The following is an 18,410-nucleotide window of genomic DNA, read 5'->3' on the forward strand; positions in this document are numbered from 1 at the left end:
TATACTACAATGTTGTGTAAGATTGTGGTTGGTGCTGGTTGTCTCATTTAGACTTAAGTTGTGTTCCTCCTATGGTTCTGATGAGTTTGGTTGTGACTGGAGGGATCTTTCTACTTGAGGACATAATAGCTCCCTGGGAAGGTGTTGGAGAACTTAAGTTATATCTAAAAATGGGCTTGGGTAATATTAGAGGAGTTGAATCCATGAATCTCCAGATTAACTGTAAATGACTTGTGAAATCCAAACTTAACATCTGAGGGTTAAAAGCAACAAACTGAGATCATCAGAAAGGGAAAACGTCTTACATTGTGATTAAAATTTCAAAATGGTACCAATTACTTGTAAATGAAATTTAGAAATGTTTGAATGTAACTCGTTTCTCTGATTAAGCAAGGTAATTTTATTTTAGTATAGAAGATTCCCACTTATTTGCTTTGTTAGCTTAATAAAAAAGATACAAAAATGATAAAATGTACTACAATGATAATGCGTGAAAACAACTGCTATAGTTTTTTTCTTTATTTCTTATTTGCTTGATTATTAAAAGGAAAACAATGAGATAAAATGGTGTTTCACAATTCACTTCTCAAAAAATTTACCCAGAATCACAATTGGTATACCAGTATTTTTCTTAAAACAAAGTTAAAGGCTTAATTAATTCTTTGACAAAGTAATAAAGAATATACTATAAGCTACACATTTTAGATTATTTTATATGCTAACCCTTCCTTTTTTAAAATATTTTTTATATTTTTGTCTTCTTTTTAAAAATAATTTGGTTTCAGATATTAAATTCACAAATTTCTGAGTTAAACCACTATTTGGAGAGGAATTACCAAAAAATTTAGTAGGTCTGAAAAAAAGAAATAGATTTTAATGCTCTGAGGTCCTGTTTGTACCATGGCAATTCCCTAATTTAAAAAAAATGCTGAATATTTACATAACATTTATCAAACTATTATTATTTAAAATCAAACTATTATTAAAAAATGTTAGAAAAAGGAAATTTCTGGAAATAAACAGATTTTTAAAAAGTTTTTCCTGAATGCTATAATTATATTTGCTAGGTATTTATCTCTCTGAACAAGACCTAAAAATCATAAGCAGACAGCATATAAGAGGCAATTACAGTTTTGAGAACTTCAGAAAAGATTCATCTATAAAAAAAAATCACTTTCTATGAAGAATGTAAATTAACTTGTCAGAAAATCAGAAATTACACACTAAATTCATTTGAATTTGACCATCAGTGAGTACCCCCAAAACACTAGTGGCAACAATAAATTATTGCTGAAAGATATTTGATGATGGTATTTATCTTAACATAATCATATACTGTGCAAACACTAAAAACTGTTAGATATATAGCTGTTTAATAAAATTCAATTCTCTTTCATTCCATAAAGCTCTTTGAATACGGTGTAAAAATTTTTACAGTCTCAGCTTTGGCTTTGACAATTAGGCCCTATTTGGAAATAAAAACAAAAAAACCCAAATGGGACCTAATCAAACTCAAAAGCTTTTGCATGCCAAAGGAAGCCATAAACAAAATGAAAAGACAACCCATAGAATGGGAGAAAATATTTGCAAATGATGCAACTGACAAAGGATTAATCTCCAAAATTTACAAACAGCTTATGCAGCTCAATATCAAAAAAACAAACAACCCAATCAAAAAATGGGCAGAAGACCTAAACAGATGTTTCTCCAAAGAAGACATACAGGTGGCCAAGAGGCACATGAAAAAATGCTCAACATTGCAAATTATTAGAGAAATTCAAATCAAAACTACAATGAGATATCACCTCACACCAGTCAGAATGGCCATCATCAAAAAGGTTACAAACAATAAGTGCTGGAGAGGGTGTAGAGAAAACGCAACCCTCCTACTCTGTTGGTGGGAATGTAAATTGATGCAGCCATTATGGAGAACAGTATGGAGGTTCCTTAAGAAACTAAAAATAGAGCTACCATATGATCCAGCAATCCCACTCGTGGGCATATATCCAGAGAAAAATATGGTTTGAGAGAATGCATGCACCCCAATGTTCACTGCAGCACAGTTTACAATAGTCAAGACATGGAAGCAACCTAAATGTCCATCAACAGATGAATGAGTAAATAAGATGTGGTATGTCCATCAAGAGATGAATGAATAAGATGTGTTACATATATACAATGGAATATTACTCAGCCATTAAAAAGAATAAAATAATGCCATTTGCAGCAACATGGATGGACCTGGAGATTATCATCTAAATAAGTCAGACAGAGAAAGACAAATATGATATCGCTTATATGCAGAATCTAAAAAAAAATGATACAAACTTATTTACAAAACAGAAACAGACTCACAGACTTAGAGAACAAACTTATGGTTACTGGGGGGAAGGATGGGGGAGAGGGACAGACTGGGAGTTTGGGATTGACATGTACACACTGCTATATTTAACACAGATAACCAAGAAGGACCTACTGTATAGCAGCAGTCCCCAACCTATTTGGCACCAGGGACTGGTTTTGTGGAAGACAGTTTTTCCACGGACTGGGCTGGGGTGGGGGATGGTTTTGGGATGACTCAAGCACATTGATTTATTGTGGTTTCTGTGCAGTCAAACCTCTCTGCTAATGATAATCTGTACTTGCAGCCGCTCCCCAGCACTTGCATCACCGCCTCAGCTCCACCTCAGATCATCAGGCATTAGATTCTCATAAGGAGCACACAACCTAGATCCCTCGCATGCGCAGTTCACAATAGGGTTTGTGCTCCTATGAGAAACTGCTCATCTGACAGGAGGTGGAGCTCAGGCGGTAATGCCAGTGATGGAGAGTGGCTGTAAATACAGATGAAGCTTCACTGGCTCACCCGCTGCTCACCTCCTGCGGTGCGGCCCAGTTCCTAACAGGCCACAGACCAATACTGGGGGTTGGGGACCCCTGCTGTATAGCACAGGGAACTCTGCTCAATAAACCTAAATGGGAAAATAATTTGAAAAAGGATACATGTATATGTATAATTGAATCACTTTGCCGTACACCTGAAACTAACATAACATTATTAATCAACTCTACTCCAATATAAAATAAAAAAAAATTTTAAAGTATTGAAATGAAAAAAAAGAAAAAAAGACGAAAATTAGGCCCTATTTAAAAACTTAGAGAGTGGAGGGGAAGATGGCGGAAGAGTAAGACGCGGAGATCACCTTCCTCCCCACAGATACACCAGGAATACATCTACACGTGGAACAACTCCTACAGAACACCTACTGAACGCTGGCAGAAGACCTCAGACATCCCAAAAGGCAAGAAAGTCCCCACGTACCAGGGTAGGGCAAAAGAAAAAAGAATAAACAGAGACAAAAGGATAGGGACGGGACCTGCACCAGTGGCAGGGAGCTGTGAAGGAGGAAAGGTTTCCACACACTAGGAAGACCATTAGCGGGTGGAGACTGTGGGTGGCAGACGGGGAAAGGTTCGGAGCCGCGGAGGAGAGCACAGCAACAGGGGTGCGGAGGGCAAAGCGGAGAGATTCCTGCACAGAGGATCGGTGCTGACCGGCACTCACCAGCCCGAGAGGCTTGTCTGCTCCCCCGCCGGTGCGGGCGGGGCTGGGAGCCGAGGCTCGGGCTTCGGTCGGAGCGCAGGGAGAGCACTGGGGTTGGCGGCGTGAACACAGCCTGCAGGGGGTTAGTGCACCACGGCTAGCCGGGAGGGAGTCCGGGAGAAAGTCTGGACTTAGCGAAGAGGCAAGAGACTTTTTCTTCCCTCTTTGTTTCTTGGTGCGCGAGGAGAGGGGATTAAGAGTGCTGCTTAAATTGCCTCCAAAGACGGGCGCGAGCCGCGGCTAAAAGCGTGGACCCCAGAGACGGGTATGAAACGCTAAGGCTGCTGCTGCTGCCACCAAGAAGCCTGTGTGTGAGCACAGGTCACTATCCACACCCCGCTTCCGGGGAGCCTGTGCAGCCTGCCAATGCCAGGGTCCCGGGATCCAGGGACAACTTCCCCGGGAGAACGCACGGTGCACCTCAGGATGGTGCAACGTCATGTTGGCCTCTGCCGCCGCAGGCTCGCCCTGCACTCTGTGCCCCTCACTCCCCCTGGCCTGAGTGAGCCAGAGTCCCCGAAGCAGCTGCTCCTTTAACCCCGTCCTGTCTGAGCAAAGAACAGACGCCCTCCTGCGAACTATACGCAGAGGCGGGGCCAAATCCAAAGCTGAGCCCCTGGGAGCTGTGAGAACAAAGAGAAAGGGAAATCTCTCCCAGCAGCCTCAGAAGCAGCGGATTAAAGCTCCACAATCAACTTGATGTACACTGCATCTCTGGAATACATGAATAGACAACGAATCATCCCAAATTGAGGAGGTGGACTTTGAGAGCAAGATTTATGATTTTTTCCCCTTTTCCTCTTTTTGTGAGTGTGTATGTGTATGCTTCTGTGGGAGATTTTGACTGTATAGCTTTGCTTCCACCATTTGTCCTAGGGTTCTATCCTTCCTTTTTTTTAAAAAATTTTTTTCTTAATAATTATTTTTTATTTTAATAACTTTATTTTATTTTACTTTGCCATCTTTTTTTCTTCCTTTCTTCCTTCCTTTTCTTTCTTTCTTTCTTTCCTTCCTTCCCTCCTTTAGATGACAAATCATGCCAAATTGAGGAGGTAGACTTTGAGAGCAAGATTTTTTCCCCTTTTTCTCTTTTTGTGAGTGTGTATGTGTATGCTTCTGTGTGAGATTTTGTCTGTATAGCTTTGCTTCCACCATTTGTCCTAGGGTTCTATCTGTCCGTTTTTAAAAAAATTTTTTTTCTTAATAATTATTTTTTATTTTAATAACTTTATTATATGTTATCTTTTATTTTACCTTATCTTATTTCTTTCTTTCTTTTTTTCCTTCCTTCCCTCCTTCCTTCCTTCCTTCCTTCTTCCCTCCTTCCCTCCCTCCCTCCCTTCTTCCTTCCTTTCTTTCTTCTACTAATTCTTTCTTTCTATTTTTACTCCCTTTTATTCTGAGCCATGTGGATGAAAGGCTCTTGGTGCTGCAGCCAGGAGTCAGTGCTGTGCCTCTGAGGTGGGAGAGCCAACTTCAGGACACTGGTCCACAAGAGACCTCCCAGCTCCACATAATATCAAACGGCTAAAATCTCCCAGAGATCTCCATCTCAACACCAGCACCCAGCTTCACTCAACGACCAGCAAGCTACAGTGATGGACACCCTATGCCAAACAACTAGCAAGACAGGAACACAACCCAACCCATTAGCAGAGAGGCTGCCTAAAATCATAATAAGTCCACAGACACCCCAAAACACACCACCAGACGTGGACCTGCCCACAAGAAAGACAAGATCCAGCCTCATCCACCAGAACACAGGCACTAGTCCCCTCCACCAGGAAGCCTACACAACCCACTGAACCAAATTTAGCCACTGGGGACAGACACCAAAATCAACGGGAACTGTGAACCTGTAGCCTGCAAAAAGGAAACCGCAAACACAGTAAGTTAAGCAAAATAAGAAGACAGAAAAACACAGCAGATGAAGTAGCAAGATAAAAACCCATCAGACCTAACAAATGAAGAGGAAATAGGCAGTCTACCTGAAAAAGAATTCAGAATAATGATAGTAAAGATGATCCAAAATCTTGGAAATATAATAGACAAAATGCAACAAACATTTAACAAGGACCTAGAAGAACTAAAGATGAAACAAACAACGATGTACAACACAATAAATGAAATTAAAAATACTCTAGATGGGATCAATAGCAGAATAACTGAGGCAGAAGAACGGATAAGTGACCTGGAAGATAAAATAGTGGAAATAACTACTGCAGAGCAGAATAAAGAGAAAAGAATGAAAAGAACTAAGGACAGTCTTAGAGACCTCTGGGACAACATTAAAGGCACCAACATTCGAATTATAGGGGTTCCAGAAGAAGAAGAGAAAAAGAAAGGGACTGTGAAAATATTTGAAGAGATTATAGTTGAAAACTTCCCTAATATGGGAAAGGAAACAGTTAATCAAGTCCAGGAAGCACAGAGTCCCATACAGGATAAATCCAAGGAGAAATATGCCAAGACACATATTAAACAAAATGTCAAAAATTAAATACAAAGAAAACATATTAAAAGCAGCAAGGGAAAAACAACAAATAACACACAAGGGAATCCCCATAAAGTTAACAGCTGATCTTTTAGCAGAAACTCTGCAAGCCAGAAGGGACTGGCAGGACATATTTAAAGTGATGAAGGAGAAAAAGCTGCACCCAAGATTACTCTACCCAGCAAGGATCTCATTCAGATTTGATGGAGAAATTAAAACCTTTACAGACAAGCAAAAGCTGAGAGAGTTCAGCACCACCAGACCAGCTTTACAACAAATGCTAAAGGAACTTCTCTAGGCAAGAAACACAAGAGAAGGAAAAGACCTACAATAATGAACCCAAAACAATTAAGAAAATGGGAATAGGAACATACATATCGATAATTACCTTAAATGTAAATGGACTAAATGCTCCCACCAAAAGACACAGATTGGCTGAATGGATACAAAAAAAAGACCCATATATATGCTATCTACAAGAGACCCACTTCAGACCTAGAGACACATACAGACTGAAAGTAAGGGGATGGAAAAAGATATTCCATGCAAATGGAAACCAAAAGAAAGCTGGAGTAGCAATTCTCATATCAGACAAAATAGACTTTAAAATAAAGACTATTAGAAGAGACAAAGAAGGACACTACATAATGATCGAGGGATCGATCCAAGAAGAAGATATAACAATTGTAAATATTTATGCACCCAACATAGGAGCACCTCAATACACAAGGCAAATACTAACAGCCATAAAAGGGGAAATCGACAGTAACACATTCATAGCAGGGGACTTTAACACCCCACTTTCACCAATGGGCAGATCATCCAAAATGAAAATAAATAAGGAAACACAAGCTTTAAATGATACATTAAAGAAGATGCACTTAATTGATATTTATAGAACATTCCATCCCAAAACAACAGAATACACATTTTTCTCAAGTGCTCATGGAACATTCTCCAGGATAGATCATATCTTGGGTCACAAATCAAGCCTTGGTAAATTTAAGAAAATTGAAATTGTATCAAGTATCTTTTCCGACCACAATGCTATGAGACTAGATATCAATTACAGGAAAAGATCTGTAAAAAATACAAACACATGGAGGCTAAACAATACACTACCTAATAACGAAGTGATCACTGAAGAAATCAAAGAGGAAATAAAAAAATACCTAGAAACAAATGACAACGGAGACACAACGACCCAAAACCTATGGGATGCAGCAAAAGCAGTTCTAAGAGGGAAGTTTATAGCAATACAATCCTACCTAAAGAAACAGGAAACACCTTGAATAAATAATTTAACCTTGCACCTAAATCAATTAGAGAAAGAAGAACAAAAACCCCCCAAAGTTAGCAGAAGGAAAGAATCATAAAAATCAGATCAGAAATAAATGAAAAAGAAATGAAGGAAACAATAGCAAAGATCAATAAAACTAAAAGCTGGTTCTTTGAGAAGATAAACAAAAGTGATAAACCATTAGCCAGACTCAGAAAGAAAAAAAGGTAGAAGACTCAAATCAATAGAATTAGAAATGAAAAAGGAGAAGTAACAACTGACACTGCAGAAATACAAAAGATCATGAGAGATTACTACAAGCAACTCTATGCCAATAAAATGGACAACATGGAAGAAATGGACAAATTCTTAGAAATGTACAACCTGCCAAGACTGAATCAGGAAGAAATAGAAAATATGAGCAGACCAATCACAAGCACTGAAATTGAAACTGTGATTAAAAATCTTCCAACAAACAAAAGCCCAGGGCCAGATGGCTTCACAGGTGAATTCTATCAAACATTTAGAGAATAGCAAACACCTATCCTTCTCAAACTCTTTCAAAATATAGCAGAGGGAGGAACATTCCCAAACTCATTCTACGAGTCCACCATCACCCTGATACCAAAACCAGACAAGGATGTCACAAAGAAAGAAAACTACAGGCCAATATCACTGATGAACATAGATGCAAAAATCCTCAACAAAATACTTGCAAACAGAATCCAACAGCACATTAAAAGGATTGTACACCATGATCAAGTGGGGTTCATTCCAGGAATGCAAGGATTCTTCAGTATATGCAAATCAATCAATGTGATACACCATATTAACAAATTGAAGGAGTAAAACCATATGATCATCTCAATAGACGCAGAAAAAGCTTTTGACAAAATTCAAACCCATTCATGATAAAAGCCCTGCAGAAAGTAGGCATAGAGGGAACTTTCCTCAACATAATAAAGGCCATATATGACAAACCCACAGCCAACATCGTCCTCAATGGTGAAAAACTGAAAGCATTTCCACTAAGATCAGGAACAAGACAAGGTTGCCCATTCTCACCACTATTATTCCACATAGTTTCGGAAGTTTTAGCCACAGCAATCAGAGAAGAAAAAGAAATAAAAGGAATCCAAATCGGAAAAGAAGTAAAGCTGTCACTGTTTGCAGATGACATGATACTATACATAGAGAATCCTAAAGATGCCACCAGAAAACTACTAGAGCTAATCAATGAATTTGGTAAAGTAGCAGGATACAAAATTAATGCACAGAAATCTCTGGCATTCCTATACACTAATGATGAAAAATCTGAAAGTGAAATCAAGAAAACACTCCCATTTACCATTGCAACCAAAAGAATAAAATATCTAGGAATAAACCTACCTAAGGAGACAAAAGACCTGTAAGCAGAAAATTATAAGACACTGATGAAAGAAATTAAAGATGATACAAATAGATGGAGAGATATACCATCTTCTTGGATTGGAAGAATTAACACTGTGAAACTGACTCTACTACCCAAAGCAATCTACAGATTCAATGCAATCCATATCAAACTACCACTGGCATTTTTCACAGAACTAGAACAAAAAATTTCACAATTTGTATGGAAACACAAAAGACCCCGAATAGCCAAAGCAATCTTGAGAATGAAAAACGGAGCTGGAGGAATCAAGCTCCCTGACTTCAGACTATACTACAAAGCTACAGTAATCAAGACAGTATGGTACTAGCACAAAAACAGAAATATAGATCAATGGAACAGGATAGAAAGCCCAGAGATAAACCCACACATATATGGTCACCTTATCTTTGATAAAGGAGGCAGGAGTGTACAGTGGAGAAAGGACAGCCTCTTCAATAAGTGGTGCTGGGAAAACTGGACAGGTACATGTAAAAGTATGAGATTAGATCACTCCCTAAAACCATACACAAAAATAAGCTCAAAATGGATTAAAAAACTAAATGTAAGGCTAGAAACTATCAAACTCTTAGAGGAAAACATAGGCAGAACACTCTATGACATAAATCACAGCAAGATCCTTTTTGACCCACCTCCTAGAGAAATGGAAATAAAAACAAAAATAAACAAATGGGACCTAATGAACCTTCAGAGCTTTTGCACAGCAAAGGAAACCATAAACAAGACCAAAAGACAACCCTCAGAATGGGAGAAAATATTTTCAAATGAAGCAACTGACAAAGGATTAATTTCCAAAATTTACCAGCAGCTCATGCAGCTCAATAACAAAAAAACAAACAACCCAATCCAAAAATGGGCAGAAGACCTAAATAGACATTTCTCCAAAGAAGATATACAGACTGCCAACAAACACATGAAAGAATGCTCAACGTCATTAATCATTAGAGAAATGCAAGTCAAAACTACAATGAGATATCATCTCACACCAGTCAGAATGGCCATCATCAAAAAATCTAGAAACAATAAATGCTGGAGAGGGTGTGGAGAAAAGGGAACACTCCTGCACTGCTGGTGGGAATGTGAATTGGTACAGCCACTATGGAGAACAGTATGGAGGTTCCTTAAAAAACTACAAATAGAACTACCATATGACCCAGCAATCCCACTACTGGGCACATAACCTCAGAAAACCATAATTCAAAAAGAGTCATGTACCAAAATGTTCAAGGCAGCTCTATTTACAATAGCCTGGAGATGGAAACAACCTAAGTGTCCATCATCAGAAGAATGGATAAAGAAGATGTGGCACATATATAAAATGGAATATTACTCTGCCATAAAAAGAAACGAAATTGAGCTATTTGTAATGAGGTGGATAGACCCAGAGTCTGTCGTACAGAGTGAAGTAAGTCAGAAAGAGAACGACAAATACCGTATGCTAACACATATATATGGAATTTAAGAAAAAAAAATGTCATGAAGAACCTAGGAGTAAGACAGGAATAAAGACACAGACCTACTAGAGAATGGACTTGAGGATATGGGGAGGGGGAAGGGTAACCTGTGACAGAGCGAGAGAGAGGCATGGACATATATACACTACCAAACCTAAGGTAGATAGCTAGTGGGAAGCAGCCACATAGCACAGGGAGATCAGCTCGGTGCTTTGTGACCACCTGGAGGGGTAGGATATGGAGGGTGGGAGGGAGGGAGATGCAAGAGGGTAGAGATATGGGGATATATGTATATATATAACTAAGGAAAAGAAAAACCTTAGAAAGAGAAAAATGCTTGCTTAAGCAATTATGAGTCAGTCAACCATGAAAGTTTACTGGCCAAATCCATTACTCGTTCTAGTGGGTATTTCATCCTTTATCACTTGTCTGTACATGTGCTACAGAGCTTGTTGAATAGTGTTTTATGCAGATAATCAATCACCTGTACACCTGACCAATTCACCAGCAAATGGAAGCTTCAGATATTCTTGAGAAACCACAAATATCTGTTTAAGGTCTTGTATCTTGTTTGGACATTGTTTTCTGATCCCTAATGACTGTAGCTAACACCCTCCTGAAAAGCAATCTTGAAATTTCTGTTAAAGTAGATTAAATCTTGGGGACAATAACGTAAGTGTTATTAGGTTAGGTTCTAATACGTTAGGAAAACAAATGTGGACAATTTTCTCCTCTAGTGCAAAATATCTCCTCAGCAGATAAAACTGAAGACTGAATAAAGGTGTTTTACTGATTAGTAACTCACAGAAGGTTAAAATGTTAAGCCACCTTAATTTTAGAAAATTTGCTAATTATCATATGTATAAAACATTTTATCCTGAGGGCAGAAAGTTGATTTATTATTGATTGCTTAACATATATTGAAGCAACACAGAATGAAAATTGATTACCTAATCAAGTAGCAACAGAAGAGTAAACTAAGGATGAAGACAAATATAGCAGTGCCAAAAACCACAATATATATGTTGAGTGGCAGATTCTGGAATCCAATATTAGGCATCCTGAAGTTGTAATGTGGGAAATCCGAGCTCATGGATGAACTGTGGGGAAAGAAAAGAATGGGAAAAAATTAGGTTATAAAGACTAAAAACCAAGATAGCATTATCTTTGTGCATGTACAAAGGCAAATTTTTCCTTAAGGCTTGAAACAAATATGATAGACAGGGTTAATATCCATGCCATTAATTCATTAATCATGCCACAAATATTTATTCAGTACTTATTATGTACCTGGCACTGCTCCAGAAGCTTGAGATCCTACCTAAAAAGCTTTACAAAAAGGTATTCACAGAGAGGTACTGGCATTATTTCACTGAAATAATGCCAATAATCAATAAACATCAATAAATGAAAATGTTCAACATCAAAGAAGTAAAAAGGAAAAAAAGGTTAAGATTTTAAAAACTCTTTAATCTTTAAAGTAATAATATGGTAAAATATTGGCAATAACTTAGATATCTCACAAGGAGATAATGATTAAATAATTATATAGAGTCATATGTTACAATATTGTTTGGTCATGAAAACCTGTTTTCAATAAATTTTAAATTTTAATAAAGATATATGGGAAAATTAAGCAGGATATAAATTGTATATAAAATATGATCCCGATTTTGCAAAGGGTTAAAAAAAAGGTGGATTATATATGGAAATATATGTGTACATATAGGTGTGTGTGTGTGTGTGTTTGTGTGTATGTGTGTGTGTAGCAGAAAAAAGCCTGAAAGCCAACATATCAAAATGTTAATAATGACTTGTGGTTTACTAGCCATTTTGATTTTCTTCTTCTTTTTTTTTTTTAAAAACACTTTATTAAATCAGACTCAGGAGAATTCCCTGGCGGTCCAGTGGTTAATACTCTGTGCTTCCATTGCCGGGGGCAGGGGTTCAATACCTAGTCAGGGAACTGAGATCTTGCAAGCTGCGTGGCACGGCCAAAAAAAAAAAAAAAAAAAAAAATCAGGCCTTGTTCTAAGCATTTTACTGGCTTTATTTTATTTAATTCTTACATAAAATTTCTATAGGTACCATAACATCTCCCCCATTTTATAGATAAGGAAACCAAAACTTAGAGTTTTGGTCACATAGCCATGACTAACCAAGTATGTATGGGAGTCAAGGCCTCTCCAACTCCAAAGCCAGTGCCCTTGGCTCATATGCTCTAGTCTTTATAATAAAAAAACCAGCAAATATTGTTTAAGCACTAAAAAGGGGACTATTTTTGTCAATTAGATTGCTACTACCTACTGATCACTACACAGTTAAAATTCCATGAATGGAGGTTGCCCCGTTCTTTAGGTGATGAGCTATAGTAATAAAGTGGCTCATCATACCTTCATGCTTGAACTTTCCTTGTCATTTTGATTCATTACAAAATAAAGAGCAACTACCAGTCTTGATTATCAAGACCACATAATGGTAACTGGATTACAACTATGACTACTGCCAAAATCAAAACAAAACTAAACTCCTCCAAACAAAATGCTTCTACTTTTATTTATACAAGGTACATTACAAATGTGTTTGCAGATCTTTCGTGTCCTTGTTGGTTCCTGGAAGAGTATATTTATATTATAGACAACATTGAGATACTGACTGGTTGTATCTGAAGCCTCAGTGTTATTATTACTTTAATTTCCAACTTTTAATAACTTATACCAGGAACTGTAAAGACCTACTGCATCCCATGGAAACGCCTAAGGAATTCCAAGCATAAATAATGGATAATATTTAGTTTTGAACATTCAACCATTTTCTGCAAGTGCTTTTATTCAAATATGTAATTTCCTTTTTCTTACACTCAGACATTCTTGGAAGAGAAGGAAGGAGTTAAGCAGTACTTTACTAAATATATCTAGCACATATATTGTACAGCTATAAGAAAATTACAGCTGCCAAAACATAATTCTTCCATACTGCTGACAGGGCTTCACTTAATGACTCTTCCTACAGTCAAGACTTAGATGACTATCCTTCAGTCCTTTAGAAATACCCCTCACCAGACAAATTTGGCTTGGTAAAGTAACTCTCACCTTAGGAAATAAGAGATTAAATGTACATCCTGGGAGGGCTAATAGAGAAGAAATAGGCAAACAGATGGAAACTTTTATGGTGGAAAAAGGGACTGGTTTGCAGTCGGCAACTTTCTGTGTTGTTCCCAGGATGTCACTAGCTAGATGTCAGTACTTGGTCCATCTGTCCCATTATCAATGGGACAATGCTTATCCTATCTTCAAGGGATTCCTGGAAGGATAAAATGAGATGATAGATACTGAAGTGTCTGAAAACTCTAAGAGGGCAAAATACTAAGGCTATAATGTGTGTGTGTGTGTGTGTGTATTTGGCGAGGGGTCGGGGAGAGGAATGACATTAAGAAAATTAGTAGATAACATAAAAGATGCCCTAGCAAAGATCAAGTCTCTGTAGAGGATTCTACCAAACTAAATGCTCCTTCCTCAGGAGCTCCTCTGCACACACTGCTAAGCTTTGTGTCAAGTGACCTGCCAACCTGGCCACCAGAGGCAGGAAACCTATCCTGGCCAAAGGCAACTATCAATATAGGCCAGCTGGGAGTGAGCCAGTGGTGTGAGAATGCTACACTGTAGGGGTCCTTGTACTGGGTGGCACCACCAACAAACTCTGGGGGTATTCTGAACAGAGACACAGACATGGAGTATTAGAGGTAGTACTGTCATCAGAAGGAAGAGACATCTGCCTCAGTGCTCCTGGGGTCTGACTGCTGACAACTTTCCTGTGAGTCCACTCTTCTTGTTAGGGCCTTACAACCCATTACCAGAAGAATGGGAGTTGGCAGGGGATATGCTGATGCAGAACACATTTTAGGAATTTCCCCCCTTTCTTTTGGTAAATGGAATTGCTTAGCTACAACTGATATGTTGTCCCAACAGTCTAAGTAGATGATGTATTATTCCAAGATATTAATCCTGGTCTAGTGATATATTAATTTTATAATATTTTCATTATAATATCTTTTCAGCATGAGTATGAATAATCTTTTAAAGTAAGACAACCTTTAAAAAGAAAGCTACTATTCAACACCATCATAATGAGCATTCTTTGCTATTTAGGTATTACAAATGTAAAAGTTGGGGCTTCCCTTGTGGCGCAGTGGTTGAGAGTCCGCCTGCCGGTTCGTGCCCCGGTCCGGGAAGATCCCACATGTCACGGAGCGGCTGGGCCCGTGAGCCATGGCCGCTGAGCTTGCGTGTCTGAAGCCTGTGCTCCGCAACGGGAGAGGCCACAACAGTGAGAGGCCCGCGTACCGCAAAAAGAAAAAAAAAAAAAAAAAGAAATAGACAAATATCTGAGTTTTTTTTTTTTTTTTTAAATCAGCAATGGGATTTTTCACCAAGATACAAAAGGGACAGAGATTTGGCCCCACAGAGGACCAGAGCTTCACACAGTACACCACAGTTAGATGGGCTGCAGCAGTGTTTCTTTTTTTTGTTTTAAATAAATTTATTTATTTTAATTTATTTGTTCATTTTTTTGGCTGAATTGGGTCTTCGTTGCTGCGTGCAGGCTTTCTCTAGTTCTGGCAAGCAAGGGCTGCTCTTTGTTGTGGTGTGTGGGCTTCTCCTTGCAGTGGCTTCTCTTGTTGCAGAGCATAGGCTTTAGGCACGCGGGCTTCAGTAGTTGTGGCACGCAGGCTCAGTAGCTGTGGCTCGCAGGCTCTAGAATACAGGCTCAGTAGTTGTGGCACACAGGCTTAGTTGCTCTGCGGCATGTGGGATCTTCCCGGACCAGGGATCGAACCTGTGTCCCCTGCATTGGCAGGCGGATCCTTAACCATGCAGTAGTGTTTCTTGAAGTGTGTTTGGTGGCCTCATTCTTCTTAGACCAGTTCCTGCTCCCTGGATAATACATCAGCATCTTCCCAGTAGTTTGTATTCTACTTTTGCTTCAAAAATGCTCAGAAAAAGAGACACCAGTAATTAGACTGCTGTGTTTTATAATTTGTGGTTCACAAACCATTAAAAACCATATATTTCTTATTAATACAAGACATCCAAGAAAAACTTTCTAAGAAAAAATTATCTTAGACTTTGTTAATCTTTTTTAAAAAACGGAGACATAAATTTACATTAAAAATGCACCCATGTGTATAGGTCAAAGAGTTTGGACAAATGAATATACACTTGTTACCACCATCCTAATCAAGATACAGAACATTTCTTTATCCCCAGAGAATTCCCTGTACCCCTTTGCAGTTAATCACCACTCCTAACCACTGATCTGATTTCCATCATTACAGATAAATCTTCCTTAATCTAGAATTTCATATTCAAATGGAATCACACAGTATGTACTCTTTTGTGTTTAGCTTTTAGTCTCTCAGTAGGTGAGAGACTCTTAAACAGCTATATAAATTCACATTATATTCCTAGCTTGTCCTAGTTATTCTATTATCTACAGCTGGTGCCTCCTAAAGATCATTAACTTCATCTTTGAATATATCAATTTTATGGTTAATTTTTGGATACTTCTTTCTACACAAAATTCCTGGTTATCCTATTCAGGTGTTGTTATTGTTTTCATGGAAGAACATTTCACCATGTCCTGGGTGTTCCTTTCCATTTTTAAGTCTTTCTTCAGTGGAACACTTTCTACCTATTATTTTTTTAAAGCCTTCAGCAGAGGAAACGTGTAGCTTGATTCACTCACCATATTTTGCCCCAGTCAAAATCTAAGGGAAAGCAGGAACTCCAAGGTGCTCAAGACTGGAGTGGTGGGACTTCCCTGGTGGCTCAGTGGTTAAGAATCCGCCTGCCAATGCAGGGCACACAGGTTCGAGCCCTGGTCCAGGAAGATCCCACATGCCGCAGAGCAACTAAGCTCATGCACCACAACTACTGAGCCCATGCTCTAGAGTCTGCAAGCCACAACTACTGAAGCCCATGCGCCACAACTACTGAAGCCTGTGCACCTACAGCCCGTGCTCTGCCACAAGAGAAGCCACCACAATGAGAAGCCTGTGCACCGCAATGAAGAGCAGCCCCCCCTTGCCGCAAAACTAGAGAAAGCCTGGGCGCAGCAACGAAGACTCAACAAAGCCAAAAATAAATAAATTTATATATATATAAAACACAAAAAAAAAAAAAAAAAAAAAAACACAGACTGGGGTTTCCCAGGTAGCGCAGTGGTTGAGAGTCCGCCTGCCGATGCAGGGGACACGGGTTCGTGCCCCGGTCCGGGAAGATCCCACATGCCGCAGAGCGGCTGGGCCAGTGAGCTATGGCCGCTGAGCCTGCGCATCCAGAGCCTGTGCTCCGCAACGGAAGAGGCCACAACAGTGAGAGGCCCGCGTATCGAAAAAAAAAAAAAAAAAAAACATAGACTGGAGTGGTGAAGCCCCTTTTATGGTGAGGCATCTGCTGATATGTGCCAGTCCTCTTGGGCCAAGGAAACACAAGTCCAAGCTCGCAGCTTAGCCCAGGTGGGTTCCTACATTAAGCCAGGAGGGAAGATAAAGCAAGTGGATACACACAGCCTCTTTCATTCACACCATTGTTCTTTCTTTATTTTCACCTTTTACTTTCATATAATCATGGAAAAAACCCTCTGTGTCTATTGTCCTATACATCTGTTCATAGGAAACATGTATAACTAACATACACATAACATGATCAATACCTGGAACCTGTTTAAACATTCTCATTCATTTATCTGGCTTCTTTTATTTCATTCCCTTTTAAAAATTTTTTCTTCTCTTCAAGTATATTCTGTGAATTCTCAACTTATCCTCCATTTTTGTATCTTTAACATTATTTCCCTCTTTCTTAGAGCTTTATGCTTTATTTTGTTACTTCATCCAACTTCTCTGGAATACTTTTCAGATCTCTTAAAACATGACTTCTGCTCTTACATTATCTATGTGATGCTGCCCACAAATGCTCACAGCATGTATATTACTGTCTGTTTTTTCATCTGCAATCTTCTATGTTCCTCTTTTAAGTTGATGTATTTACTCTAGGAGGGAGGCAGTCCATACAGAACACACCAAGAAGAGGCCTGACAGGGCAAATTCATCTCCCTTCCTGGTTAGCATCATCTACTGGAAGAGGTTGTTGGCCACATTACATCAAGCACACCACTGTGCACTTCAGTCTAATTCAACAAGGCACTGGGTGCCAGGTCTGTAGTAAAGAAAGAAACAAGAAAAATGTGTTCAGAGAAGGGGAGAAGTCTCACGTGACATGCTCACTTCAGAATTCTGCCTAGGTTTGGAATTTTCCCAGAAAAATGGAGAAAATTCTTTTTTTTCCTTTTCCACTTCTATCTTCTGTATAAGCATATATATATATATATATGTATACACATATATACTTTTTCATATTCTTTTCCATTATGGTTTATTATAGAATATTAAATATAGTTCCCTGTGTTATACAGTAGGACCTTATTGTTTATCTATTTTATATATAGTAGTTTTTATCTGCTAGTTCCAAACTCCTAATTTATCCCTCCCTCACCCCCTTTCTCCTTGGGTAACCATAAGTTTGTTTTCTACGTCTGTGAGTCTGTTGTTTTGTAAATAAATTCATTTGTATCATATTTTAGATTCCACATATAAGTAACGTCATATGGTATTTGTCTTCCTCTTTCTGGCTTACTTCACTTAGTATGATAATCTCTAGGTCCATGCACATTGCTGAAAATGGCATTACTTCACTCCTTTTTTATGGCTGAGTAGTATTCCACTGTATATATGTACCACATCTTCTTTATCCATTCCTCTGTTGATGGACATTTAGGTTGGTTCCATGTCTTGGCTATTGTAAATAGTGCTGCAATGAACATTGGGGTGCACGTATCTTTTTGAATTAGCGTTTTCTACAGATATATGCTCAGGAGTGGGATTGCTGGATCATACAGTAGTTCTATTTTTAGTTTTTTGAGGACCCTCTCATAGTTCCTGCACCAATTTACATTCTGGCAATCAGTGTAGGAGGGTTCTCTTTTCTCCACAAGCTCTCCAGCTTTTGTTATTTGTAGACTTTTGATTTTTTTAAAAAAATATTTATTTATTTTTGGCTGCATCAGGTCTTAGTTGCAGCACATGGGCTCTT

At 38.6% G+C, this 18,410-nt stretch overlaps 1 protein-coding gene across 2 annotated transcripts in view; it reads right to left on the reverse strand.

Annotated features, from left to right (window-relative positions):
• RNF24 (ring finger protein 24) overlaps positions 1-18,410 on the reverse strand; it is a 142,478-nt gene that overhangs the window by 37,523 nt on the left and 86,545 nt on the right. For both annotated transcript variants that reach the window (XM_032603804.1, XM_032603803.1), the window contains exon 2: positions 11,211-11,360. In XM_032603804.1, the coding sequence (XP_032459695.1) occupies positions 11,211-11,353 (143 nt within the window). In that variant the 5' untranslated portion in view covers positions 11,354-11,360. The remainder of the gene's footprint in view (positions 1-11,210; positions 11,361-18,410) is intronic.

This window comes from Phocoena sinus, chromosome 15, assembly GCF_008692025.1.
Source record: "Phocoena sinus isolate mPhoSin1 chromosome 15, mPhoSin1.pri, whole genome shotgun sequence".
NCBI classification, from domain to species: Eukaryota; Metazoa; Chordata; class Mammalia; order Artiodactyla; family Phocoenidae; genus Phocoena; species Phocoena sinus.